At 50.8% G+C, this 12,552-nt stretch overlaps 1 protein-coding gene across 1 annotated transcript; it reads right to left on the minus strand.

Moving 5' to 3' along the window:
- Window positions 1-863: 863 nt before the first annotated feature.
- Window positions 864-1,471, minus strand: LOC125532280 (histone H2B.4). The gene has a single exon (XM_048696399.2). It carries the CDS (start codon window positions 1,404-1,406, stop codon window positions 999-1,001), a length of 408 nt encoding a protein of 135 aa, XP_048552356.1. The 5' UTR covers window positions 1,407-1,471; the 3' UTR covers window positions 864-998.
- Between the last annotated feature and the right edge of the window lie 11,081 nt (window positions 1,472-12,552).

Consider the following 12,552-nt stretch of genomic DNA (forward strand, 5'->3'; position numbering starts at 1 on the left):
ACTCACGCTTTCAATGAGGATCAGATTTGTGGTTGTTCAACCATGGGATAAAAATTCAACAGCTCACCCAACGATCGAAGCTTAGTTTTTGGTCGCTAGACTATATATAATGTGTTGAACTTATATATTTTATAAAGGGAAATCGTCACAAAAGTAGGTTAATTTGATGGTGAGGCACACTTTATATCTTCCCAATCAAATCAAATGTGTAGGTGTACATGCGTATCAAACAAATGGATTATCTGTTTATATCTTCCGAATCAAATCACTGCTGCAGCAGCTTTACATCTGATTATCTGAAACAAACGGGTTATCTGGTTACTCTTTGTTTACGGAAACTGCACGCTTACCTGATTATTTGAAAAGTTGGCTGCCTAGTCTTGTGTTCTTGCCTACCTGCCCCTACCGCCCTCTTGCTAGGTCCCCTGTTAATCTGGGTTTTCGTCCCTGTTAAAGATAAAAAATTCAGGTGGGAAAAAATCTCCCCCGGTGAAATTTCAAAGAAAAATTGCCGGGAGATCCAAACCATTTCAGATCCTTGATTTGAATGTGGTCAATTATCAGCATCAATTTCGAATGCAAGCTTTAAGTTTCCTGAAGTAGCAAAACGTGGTTAATGAAGTTTGCCACGCACACAAACACAGCTTACACGCCTATGAAATTAGTTTCACCGCAGTAAAAGGCTGGTCATACTTTCTTTACTACACGAGTGGAGCTCCATTCTCAAGAAGGATCAAACTATTTGTTTCAGAGAAGCATTTGTGCAATACTTTCAGAGACGCAAAACCATCTTCCTGGCTTTAAGCCCAAGATGAAACTGAATAAACACGTTGGAAACAAGAATCCAAGGCGACGGTCGTCCATTCAAGCAGCAACATGACTATTTATTCAGGCAGCACCATTGTTACAGCATGACGCTGTCAGAACACACACAGCTAGCTACAGAATTCATCAGACGAGGGAGAGGAAATAAACACTAGAACTAATGCAGGAGGAGCCTAGGACGAGGTGAACTTGGTGACAGCCTTAGTGCCCTCGGAGACGGCGTGCTTGGCGAGCTCGCCGGGGAGGACGAGGCGGACGGAGGTCTGGATCTCGCGGGAAGTGATGGTGGGCTTCTTGTTGTACCTCGCGAGCTTGGCGGACTCGCCAGCGAGCTTCTCGAAGATGTCGTTGATGAAGGAGTTCATGATGGACATGGCCTTGGAGGAGATGCCGATGTCGGGGTGAACCTGCTTGAGCACCTTGAAGATGTAGATCTTGTACGTCTCCACGCTCTTCTTGGCCTTCTTCTTCCCCTTCTTGTCGCCACCCTCCTTGGACGCCGGCACCTTCTTCTCCGCCTTGGGCTTCTTGCCCGCGGGGGTCTTCTCCACCGGCTTCTTCTCGGCAGCCTTGGGGGCCATGGATGCTGCGGCGACTGCTGCTTCTTCGAAGTTTGGCTGGGGTGGAGTAGTAGAGAGACAGGGGCGATGGATTGGAAGCGGGATTGGCCGGACTCTTTATAGGAGTGACGACGAAGTGGCGCTGATTGGTGGAGCGGTGGGCGCCTCGGATCGGTGACGTGAAGGCATATCAGCCGTTCGCAGCTTTTTCGAATGGACGGACCGGATGCTCTTTTGACGCGGATCGGTGACGTGGCGAAAATGACCTGTAGCAGTTGGAGGAGGACCCAGCCGACTTCTCTGTGGCGGGAACTTCGAAAGTTTGGAGGTTACCCCGCTCGGGTCCCAGCTGCCAGTGATAGTAGTACTTTGTTTTGAGCAAGGGATGTGAGCGTGAGCAATGATAGAAAATACTCCGTCACTAATTCGGGAGGGATATTGTAGTCTGTAGTCACGTACGTAGGTCCTAGAAGCTGTTGCAATTTGAAACCGAAACGAAAAACTATACTGAAAAATAACCGAACCAAATCAATTTTATGGTTTTCTGGTTTCGATATGGTATGGACTTTTCATACCATTTTGAACTTTGGGTTTATGGTACATACCAAAAAATCAAACGGTTCACAGAATAAACCGTAGTAAAACTAATGTTTATATTTCTTGAGGCGAACAACCGTATGAGTTGTCATTTTTCTTGTACATGAGCCAGATGGCCTAATAAGCACGTACATTTTTCGTGTAACATAGTCATTTTTCTCTAAGAAAATGTTAAGCACGTCCATAACCACCAAGGTATGAATTCATGCATGCATATATCCTTACATATATAGTTATATATTATTTGTGTAAAATAGTACGTGTATTGAGTTATAAAATTGTAAATTATTACTATGTCATTCTTAAATTCCCGACAACTTTGGTTATTATGGTATATACAGAAACCATATCGAAATAATTTGGTGTGTAGCAAAACCGAACCATATTTTAATCTCAAATCATATTTAACGAAGTATTAATACCATACAAACTGAAAAAACGTATAAACCGAACCATGTAAACCGAATGCACAGAGTGACTAGAAGCAGTTGTGCAATGTACACATTTCTTAGCACCAGTCTCGATTCAACAAGGTAAGAGCATCTCCAGCCGCGCCCCCAACAAGGCCCCCCATGCGACTTTTCGGCCGTCGGCGCCAAAAAATCAGCCCAGTCGCGCCCCCAAGGGCCCAATTTTCGCCGGCTTGGGCCGAAATTGGCGTTGGCGGACCCAACCCGAACCCGGCGCGCTGGGGGGCACTCGGGGGCGCCGGGCGAATCGTTTTTGGCACGAAAGAGCCGCGGGCCCTCCTTGCCAGCGACTCGGCTCGCTTCTCGCCGCTTCATCGTCCTCATCGCCTCGTTTCTCGCGGCAAATCAATGCCAAAACTGTCGCGCGCTGCCGCGCCGGTTAGCCTCCGCCATTGATGCCTCACGGGCGGCGCAGTGAAGGCGTGACGACGCGCGTCCCCGCGCATGCCACGCGTAGACGAGGCGGCCACACGTGCTCGCGCCGCCTCCGCCTATATAAGCCGACCCCAGCGCGCCGGTGGCACGCACAGAGTCTCCACCGCCGACGCGCCCTCTCTCCCCTTCCTCCCTCTCCCCTCGCCGTCCCAGTTCAAAGAAATGGCCGAACGATTCCCAGGCGACGGCGCGGCGGCGAACGGCTTCGGCTGCTGCCACCTTCACGAGGACGGAACTCGGCTCCTCTTCGAGGCTGAGTACCTGGTCCTGCCGGACATGCGGGTGCCCGGGGCGTGGAGAATCAGCGCCGGCGGGGTCCCGGTGCCACCACCGCCCACCGGGGCGACGCGTCGTGCGGAGATCGCGCGTATCCGCGCCTCTCTGCCGCGGGCGGCGAGGGAGGGGCCGCGCTACGTCCCCGATAGCCCGCTCTGGGAGCCGTACTTCCGCCGCCGTCACGCTGAGCAGCTCAAGGCAACCAACGGCGTCGTGCCCTCCGGCAGGCTCAACTCCGAGGGGCGGCGCCGATGGTGGGGCGTGCCCGGCCGCACGCTGGAGGCCGTCCTCGAGTACATCGAGGGCAGCAACACGCGGAGGCTGGAGTACCCCTTCCCCCCCCCCCCCGTCCTTCTCTCGCCGCCGTGGGAGCTCGTGGACGACGAGGCGCATGGAACCCGGGGCGTCCTCCTCCTCGTCCGGTCGGTCGACCGGCTCTCCCTGCCTCCGCCCCGTCAAGCCGGAGCCCCAGGACAAGCCCGTCAAGGCGGAGCCCCAGGACACGCCTGTCAGCCGGCGCACCCACAGCTCCGATATCCGCATCGCCGACTCCACCCCCGCTTCCGGGCGCCTCGTCCTCGTCGCGCCCAAGCCGGAGCCCAGTCTCCCCCCGGAGTACGAGGAGATAGCCCGGCGCGGCTTCTCCGACGCGGACGCCCTGCGGTGGGCGCGCGATGACTACCTCCGGACAGAGATGACCCGGCAGACACGGGCCCTGGAGGAGATCGCCGCCCGCAAGCGTGGGCGCGAGGACGAGCACGGCGTCGTGATCCTTGACAGCGATGACAACGAGGACGCCGCCGGACCGTCCAACCCGCCGCGCCAACCGGGGGAGGGTTGCAGCAGGGACGGCGGCCACGGTGGAGGCGGCGGCGACGACGACGGCGGCGGCGACTACACGCGGTTTTACAGCCTCCTCGGCATATAGAACTGTAAGGGCGGCGGCCGGCGAGGAGCGGCGAGGCGAGCGAGGCGGCGGGCGGGCCTAGCAGTGTGTTTTTTTCTTTTTGTAAAATACTTTAAATATGTATGAGCGGGCGTATTTGCGCCGTGTTTGATTGAATTTGATTTGAAGTCGCTGAAATATGCATGAACTCGCCGTGTTTGTGTCGTTCAAAAAAATCCCGTGGGCGCCGCGACTGGATCGCATCACGTTCCCAGCGTGCGTTTTGCGCCGGTGCGTCCTCAGGGGGCGATTTTTTAGCGTCTCCTGGGGGGAGGGGAGGGCAACGGCTGGAGATGCTCTAACAATCCCTATGCATCACATTCCCAACACTCGACCACTTTGTGGTGTGCAGCCTCCCTTTGCCTAACCGTCACGCTCGTGGGGCACCGGACCCAACACTAGTCGGCTCAGGAAGTGGAGAGAGAGAGAGGCCAGTGGTCGGGGTGGCGATGAGGCGAGTTGCTTCCCAGAAGATGGAGGCGAGGTCCACGGCCGTCGGGTGGGAAGGCCATGAGGCTCTTGTCCGGCTCACAAGAAAGCAACAAGGATGTTGGCCGTCGTACACGAGAGGTGAGGGGTTTTCTTATGCTAGTTGGGGAGGCTTTCGGACGGGGAGAAAGAGATATGCCCTCAACATGCTCGTCCTTGATGACGGCCACCTCCTCTTGGACGCCCCAGACGAGGCATGCAACCACCAAGCTTGGGGAGGCCACAAAGATGAGTCATCGGATGAATCAGTCGTCTCCTCCCACCATTGTTGCTCCACTCATGGTTGTCCTCGTTGCCATCGTCTTGCCGCCCACTGAGGTAGCCATGCGGTCGGCCTCCTTGCGCCCAACCTCCGCATGAGGGCACCGTCGCCCTGCTCGTCTCCTCCAAGGCCGCCAGCGGCAACAACCAGCGTAGCCGATGCAGTTGGTCGCCCTGCCGTGCCCTGGCCACCGCTGTCGTACCGCAGCCCAGCACGAGGCATCTCAGCTTCTGCCGGCTACACACCGGAGACGGCGAGGTCGCCGACAATGTCATCGACGAGGCCTAAGGTCACCGTAGTCGACAAGGGGGCTTCACATGAGTCGTCGGCCGGCGACAAACGGCCTTCACGCGAAGAAAAGTTTCATTCGGGCGAGTAGCGATGGAGTAAAAATAGGCGCCCGTTAGGCGGAGGAGTAATTTTTTTTTACTTCTTTAAAAGGTTTAGGAGATCAGCTATGTGCCCGTTAGGGAGTAAAACTGAAATTTTACTCGTTGATAGCCTTTTAGGGATCGGCTAGAGCTGCTCTTAGAATAGTGTATGCATGTCCATGAGGGTCAACCCTCTACTCAAATCAGTTTCTTGACCAGCACCAATCCCTGGCCTTTTTCTAGTAGCACCAACCTCTTCAATCGTTAGCACCAACCAAACTCGACGCTAAGATTTATTAGCACCACATGCTGACCAACATTGCTCGCCCTAAGGTGCTCCTGAGTTGATGAATCAAGAGAGAATCTCCAAGTGCTGAGCTGCTTGAGCAGGCAGGAATTCTCAAGTTCATGTCGTGGCTAGAGATGAGAAATCGGCGAGGCGGTTCTAGTTTTTTTTGAAAAGAAGGATAACCTCCGGCCTCTGCAGCATCAGAACGATGCATGCAACCATATATCTCTATACTACTTAAAAGTAACATAAGGTTCCCATTTCACATTTTTTTCTATTACTTCTTCGTCCAACCTTCCATGTATATGATAATCAATCACCTTAATTTACTTACCTTTTGAACCAATTTCACTTTAATTTACTTACCAAACTTCTAATCAAAATATAAGATAATTCACGGTCAGAATTTGATGAACATTTATTTACACAATCGCATTATTATTGACAGGTAAATCACAAGCTAACGTTCCAGAATATTTATATCTCATTGCAAAACACGAACATTGTTTTAGTTATTAAAAATGCAAAATTCAGTAGGCAAACAACATCGATCCAAAAATAAAGTGAAAAAAAATCCGAGGCCGCATACCTCGCGACGATAACTCCACCAGATAGCTACTCCCTATGTTACAAGACAACATCAAAACAAAAAATACACAACTTTTAGGCCACCCTTCAAGAAGGAATAGCCGCTCATGCGCGGGTGATAGAGAGTCCAACACAAGGTTGAGTTTCGGCTTCTCATCCTGTGACGCCCCAAGACCGGAGCTTCAGACGCCTTTCATATTTTCCGAGTTTCGTCATGTGATTTGTTTTGCTTGTTGCATTCCTCTTTGCATATTTTGCATTGCATCATGTCATCATGCCATCTTTTTTCTCAAAGCTAACTAAAACTCTCTTAAATAAATTGCATGGATCTTCGGTCCATTTAAACCGAGGGAATTCACGTGGTGATTCTCTTTACAACATATATCCCAATATTATGGAGCTATAATACATATTTCTTTATTTTGGAATTCACCATAACACGCTTGCAAAAATCCCAATGCCTTTGTTATCACAACTCTTGGCCTCTAACTTTGCCCTAAATTCTTTCTTCACTTTCCGAAGTTCCACCAAAAACCTCAACATTTTTGGACCTCCCTATCACCTACTTCCTATGCAAAACCATTTGAATTAAATTCAAATGAGTCCGATTCAAACTTCACCCACGTGTTCATTTCCATTTTTCTTGGATCAGGCTCATTTTTTTGAGTCTTAGAAAATTTACTTCCTGCCCAAAATCCACTGCTATCTCTCTCGGCTTTTCTTCCAAGTTTCGGTTTCTTTGAATAATTAAAAAAGGGGAGAGAGAGCATAGCCCACCGGGCCAATCAGGTCCAGCGGCTGGCCCATCCTACCCCCGCAGCCTTTTGGCCAAGGCCCACCCGGCCCCTGCCTTCCCAACCCTAGTCTCGCTCTCTCTCGATCCCCATCTCTCCCTCTCGTCCTCGAGCCCGCCGCCACACATCGCTCACAGGGGAAGCGCCCGATCCCCTTGCCTTGCGTCGTCCCCTTCCTCTCGCTCTCTCCCTCGCCCCGTAGCGCACACCTCCATCGCCGGCCTCCGTTCGCCTGGCGCTCCTACCCTTCTTCCCTGCCGCGCCTCTGCTCCGTCGCCGGACTGCTGCCCTCCGTGCGACCCCTTCATGGCTGCTCCTCCTTCCACGCCCTGCTGCAGCTGCTCTTCCCGGCCACCTCGTCGCGTCATGACCTGCCCCTGCGCGTGCGCCGCCCGGCTTCGCCGTGCGCCGCCATGGGTCGGAGCTCGCCGGAACCCGCGTGCCGTCGTCTCTGCTGCACCTCCCTCTTCTTCTGCTGCTGCAGTGCAGCGCCACCGAAGTACCGCCCCGACCTCCGCGACCAGCGCCTCCACTATCTCCCCGTCGCTGCCTCGCGACCTCGGCTCCACCTGCGAAGCCCGACGCCTCTCGCCGTGTCAGCGTCGACCCCGACCAGATGCGCCCGAGGAGCTCCCCGAGCGAGCTCGCCTACGGCCCCTGCGTTCCTCGCGACCTCCGCTGCCTGCCGGCACCTTCTCCGCCTCGCCGTCATTTTGCTGCAGGAGCCGAGGCGTCGCCTCCTTCAGTTCGTCGGCCACCGTCGCGGCCTCAACCTCCATGGATGGCCTCCTGTACATCCAGCGGGAGGAGACCCGCTGCGTTGACTGGTTCGGTGCCGCTCCAGGCCACCGCACTGTACAATACATTGAGAGAACCTGGATACGCCAAGACCCGGACCCACAAGTACCACGATGTCCGTTAACATGTACCACTACACCGCACCAAAACGCAAGACCGTCCCGGATATTGTCTAGTACCACTTCGGTTCCGGAACGCGACGAGTACCACGACACCCATGTCCTATCAAGTTCGACTACAATGACTACAACGTGTACCACTACCATCGCCGAAGACCCGTGTAACACATGCGTTAAGTACCTCTTTGGAAGACCCGAACGTCTACGAACCGTGACTACCGTCGCCAAAGACCGCGAGTACAACTACTTCCCAATATGGCGCCAAGTTCCACCACCGACGATCGTGTTGGATTCGCCAAGTACCGCACCGGAACGCCAAGTACATGGATATGCCAAGTTCCCCTCCGAAATGTACGAATACGCCCGGTGATGCGACAAGTACCCCGATAACGTGTACAACTACTCTGTCAAGGCCGGACCAATAAGCACCCTGACGTCGTGTGAACCACTACCGTCACCCCGAAGACGTTGGAGTCATCAAGTACCTCTCCGAACGAACGTGAACCACTACTTCCGCTACTATCGAACCCAATCCGCTTCGAAAATGAACGCTTAAAAGGTATAACGCCGAGACGACGCCCGTGAACGAATGCATGTGTTGTATGAGATGCATGTTTGGATGTTGTATCCTCCCGTGAACATTAGTTGTTTCCCTCGCTTGGCATCATCGTCGAACCGTGGGAACCCGGTATCCGGGACCACCCCACCATCTTTTGCACGCTCCCGTCACACTTCCTTTGCACCGGTATCTCCGTGAGCTATCGGAACCGATATGGTGCCGTGGCATCATTTTTGAATTCGTCGCCGTGGCACCCTTTCTTTCCACCACGATGACAAATGCTTCACAACATGCTCTTATCAACATTTTCATAAAACTTGCATAAACTTGCACATGTCATCCGCATCATGATAACAACATCAAGAATGTTTAAAAATGTTGTTTGCATTAAATTGCTAATGCATATGGAGATTTACCGGATTTGTTGTTTGTTATATCCGTCCCCATTTAAATTGTTTAGATAGTATAGTTTTGTTATACTTCACCTCTTGCCATGTTTAACAACATTTAATATTGTTGGGTACATAAATGAGACAGAATTAAATAATTGATGTGGTGTTCCGTTGCATATTGAGCTCCACTTAACTTGTGTTTTGTCTATGCACTTTGCCATGCCATGCATATTTAAACCGGACATGCATCATACTTGGTTGTGCATCATGCCATGTTTATGTGATGGTTGTTTATTATGTTGCTTGCTTCTTTCCGGTTTGTTTCTCTCGTTAGTTTCGGTTCCGTTCCGGAGTTGTGAGGATTTGTTCGCCTACGTCCGTTTGTCTTCTTCTTGGGCTCGCTCTTCTTCCTTGCGGGATCTCAGGCAAGATGACCATACCCTCGAAATCACTTCTATCTTTGCTTGCTAGTTGCTCGCTCTATTGCTATGTTGCGATACCTACCACTTGCTATAACATGCCTCCCATATTGCCATGTCAAGCATCTAACCCACCTTCCTAGCAAACCGTTGTTTGGCTATGTTACCGCTTTGCTCAGCCCCTCTTATAGCGTTGTAAGTTGCAGGTGAAGTTGAAGTTTGTTCCATGTTGGAACATGGATATTGTTGGGATATCATTATTATCTCTTATTTACTTTAATGCATTTATATACTTGGTAAAGGGTGGAAGGCTCGGCCTTATGCCTGGTGTTTTGTTCCACTCTTGCCGCCCTAGTTTCCATCATACCGGTGTTATGTTCCTTGATTTTGCGTTCCTTACGCGGTTGGGTGTTATGGGAACCCCTTGACAGTTCGCTTTGAATAAAACTCCTCCAGCAAGGCCCAACCTTGGTTTTACATTTCCCTAACAATCTATCATCTTCCCTTGGGTTCTGCAGACTCAAGGGTCATCTTTATTTTAACCCCCCCGGGCCAGTGCTTGTCTAAGTGTTGGTCCGAACTAGAGCCCCTTGTAGCGCCACCTCGGGGAAACTTGAGGGCTGGTTTTAGTTGTATGGATTGCTCATCCGGTGTTGTCCTGAGAACGAGATATGTGCAGCTCCTATCAGGATGTCGGCGCATCGGGCGGCTTCGCTGGTCTTGTTTTACATTGTCGAAATGTCTTGTAACCGGGATTTCGAGTCTGATCGGGTCTTCCTGGGAGAAGGAATATCCTTCATTGACCGTGAGAGCTTGTGATAGGCTAAGTTGGGACACCCCTGCAGGGTTTGAATTTTCTAAAGCCATGCTCGCGGTTATGGGCAGATGGGAATTTGTTAATGTCCGGTTGTAGAGAACTTGACACATGACTTAATTAAAATGAATCAACCGCGTGTGTAGCCATGATGGTCTCTTTTCGGCGGAGTCCGGGAAGAGAACACAGTCTCGTGTTATGCTTGAACGTAAGTAGTTTTAGGATCACTTCTTGATCACTTATTCGCTTCTCGACCGTGCTTTGCTTCTCTTCTCGCTCTCTTTTGCGTAAGTTAGCCACCATATATGCTAGTGCTTGCTACAACTCCACCTCACGACCCTTTTCCTACCTTTAAGCTTAAATAGTCTTGATCGCGAGGGTGTGAGATTGCTGAGTCCCCGTGACTCACAGATACTTCCAAAACAGATGCAGGTGCCGATGATGCCAGTGCAGGGGACGCTACCGAACTCAAGTGGGAGTTCGACGAGGATTCGGGCCGTTGCTATGTTTCTTTTCCGGATGATTAGTAGTGGAGCCCAGTTGGGGCGATCGGGGATCTAGCATTTGGGGTTGTCTTTCCTTATTTTGGTTCCGTAGTCGGACCTTGATTGTATTCTGGATGATGTATGATATATTTATGTATTGTGTGAAGTGGCGATTGTAAGCCAACTCTTTATCCCTTTCTTATTCAGTACATGGGATGTGTAAAGATTACCCCTCTTGCGACATGCCTACCATGCGGTTATGCCTCTAAGTCGTGCCCCGACACGTGGGAGATATAGCCGCATTGTGGGTGTTACACATCCCCAAAGTCAAGTTTCAATCCACCATCTTCAGCAAGTACACGGCGAAGACGCATGTCGACATAGTTTGATCAGAGATCTTGTGTTTCCACCGGAGTGCATAAAGTCGTCATAAGTCGTATGTACCAGCATCCCTTATCCGGCTATTGTCGCCTCGATAAACGGATACCTCTGTAGAAGATACCAAAAGACAGACGTCCCATATCGCTTACATCCCACCACTGTCGCACCACCTTCGATCCAGCAGCAACAAGCTAGACATGAGACCTCCGCCAGAGCCACCATGTAGCATATTGAAAGCACAAGTGCTCCCTGGGTGATTTTGGTAATTAATGTCAACATATCTCTTGTTGGACTAATACTTTTATCTAGTATATTTCAGATGAGTTCAATAGTGGAGTGGCGTGGACAAGAGGATGTGGAACCCCTTCAAGATGCTAAGGACAGAAGATTGGCAAAATCTTAAAAGCTCGAGACTCTACATTTTCAGTTTAATGATCCAAAATCACATTGAGTCCATAGCAAAGCCAATACTATTAAAAGGGGATGAGGTGTTTCTTAATGACTTGCTTGCTCAAGTGCTTAGTGATATGCTCCAAAGCCTTCAACCACTTTCTCATATCCACATATGTCCCAAACCAAAAGTCAAACTCGGCCCCACCGATTTGATCTATCCGGCACCACCGAGTTCATTTGACATAGCCACTGCCAGAAACCCTAATCAGTTCGGTCTCACCGATGGGATCTCGGTCTCACCGAGATGGGCTTGCAAACTCTCTGTTGCCTGTTGCAATTATTTCGGTTTCACCGAGATATTCAATCGGTCCCACCAAGTTTGCTCGACCAACTCTCTGTTTAGCTTATTACCAAAATCGGTCCCACCGAGTTTGTGTAATCGGTCAAACCGAGTTGAGGTTTTACCCTAACCCTAGCACTTCGGTCCCACCGAGTTGATCATATCGGTCCCACCGAAAATCCTAACGTTCACATTTTGAAATAAATCGGTCTGACCGAGTTTCATGATTCGGTCTCACCGAGTTTGGTAAATTGTGTGTAACTGTTAGATTTTATGTGGAGGCTCTATATACCCCTCCACCCACTCTTCATTCGTGGAGAGAGCCATCAGAACGTGCCTACACTTCCAGCATACATTTTCTGAGAGAGAACCACCTACTCATGTGTTGAGACCAAGATATTCCATTTCAACCATAAGAATCTTGATCTCTAGCCTTCCCCAAGTTGCTTTCCACTCAAATCATCTTTTCATCAAATCCAAATCTGTGTGAGAGAGTTGAGTGTTGGGGAGAGTATCATTTCAAGCACAAGAGCAAGGAGTTCATCATCAACACACTATCTATTACCTTTTGGAGAGTGGTGTCTCCTAGATTGGTTAGGTGTCACTTCGGAGCCTCCGTCAAGATTGTGGAGTTGAACCAAGGAGTTTGTATGGGCAAGGAGATCACCTACTTCGTGAAGATCTACCCTAGTGAGGCAAGTCCTTCGTGGGTGATGGCCATGGTGGCATAGACAAGGTTGCTTCTTTGTGGACCCTTCGTGGGTGGAGCCCTCCGTGGACTCACGCAACCGTTACCCTTCATGGGTTGAAGTCTCCATCAACGTGGATGTACGATAGCACCACATATCGGAACCACGCCAAAAATCTTCACGTCTCCAATTGCGTTTGCATACTCCAATCACATCCCTTTACATTCTTGCAACTTGCATGCTTTACTTTTCGCTGCTCAT

Source organism: Triticum urartu, chromosome 6A, assembly GCF_056163025.1.
Source record: "Triticum urartu cultivar PI428250 chromosome 6A, HENAU_Tu73, whole genome shotgun sequence".
In the NCBI taxonomy this organism is placed as follows: domain Eukaryota; kingdom Viridiplantae; phylum Streptophyta; class Magnoliopsida; order Poales; family Poaceae; genus Triticum; species Triticum urartu.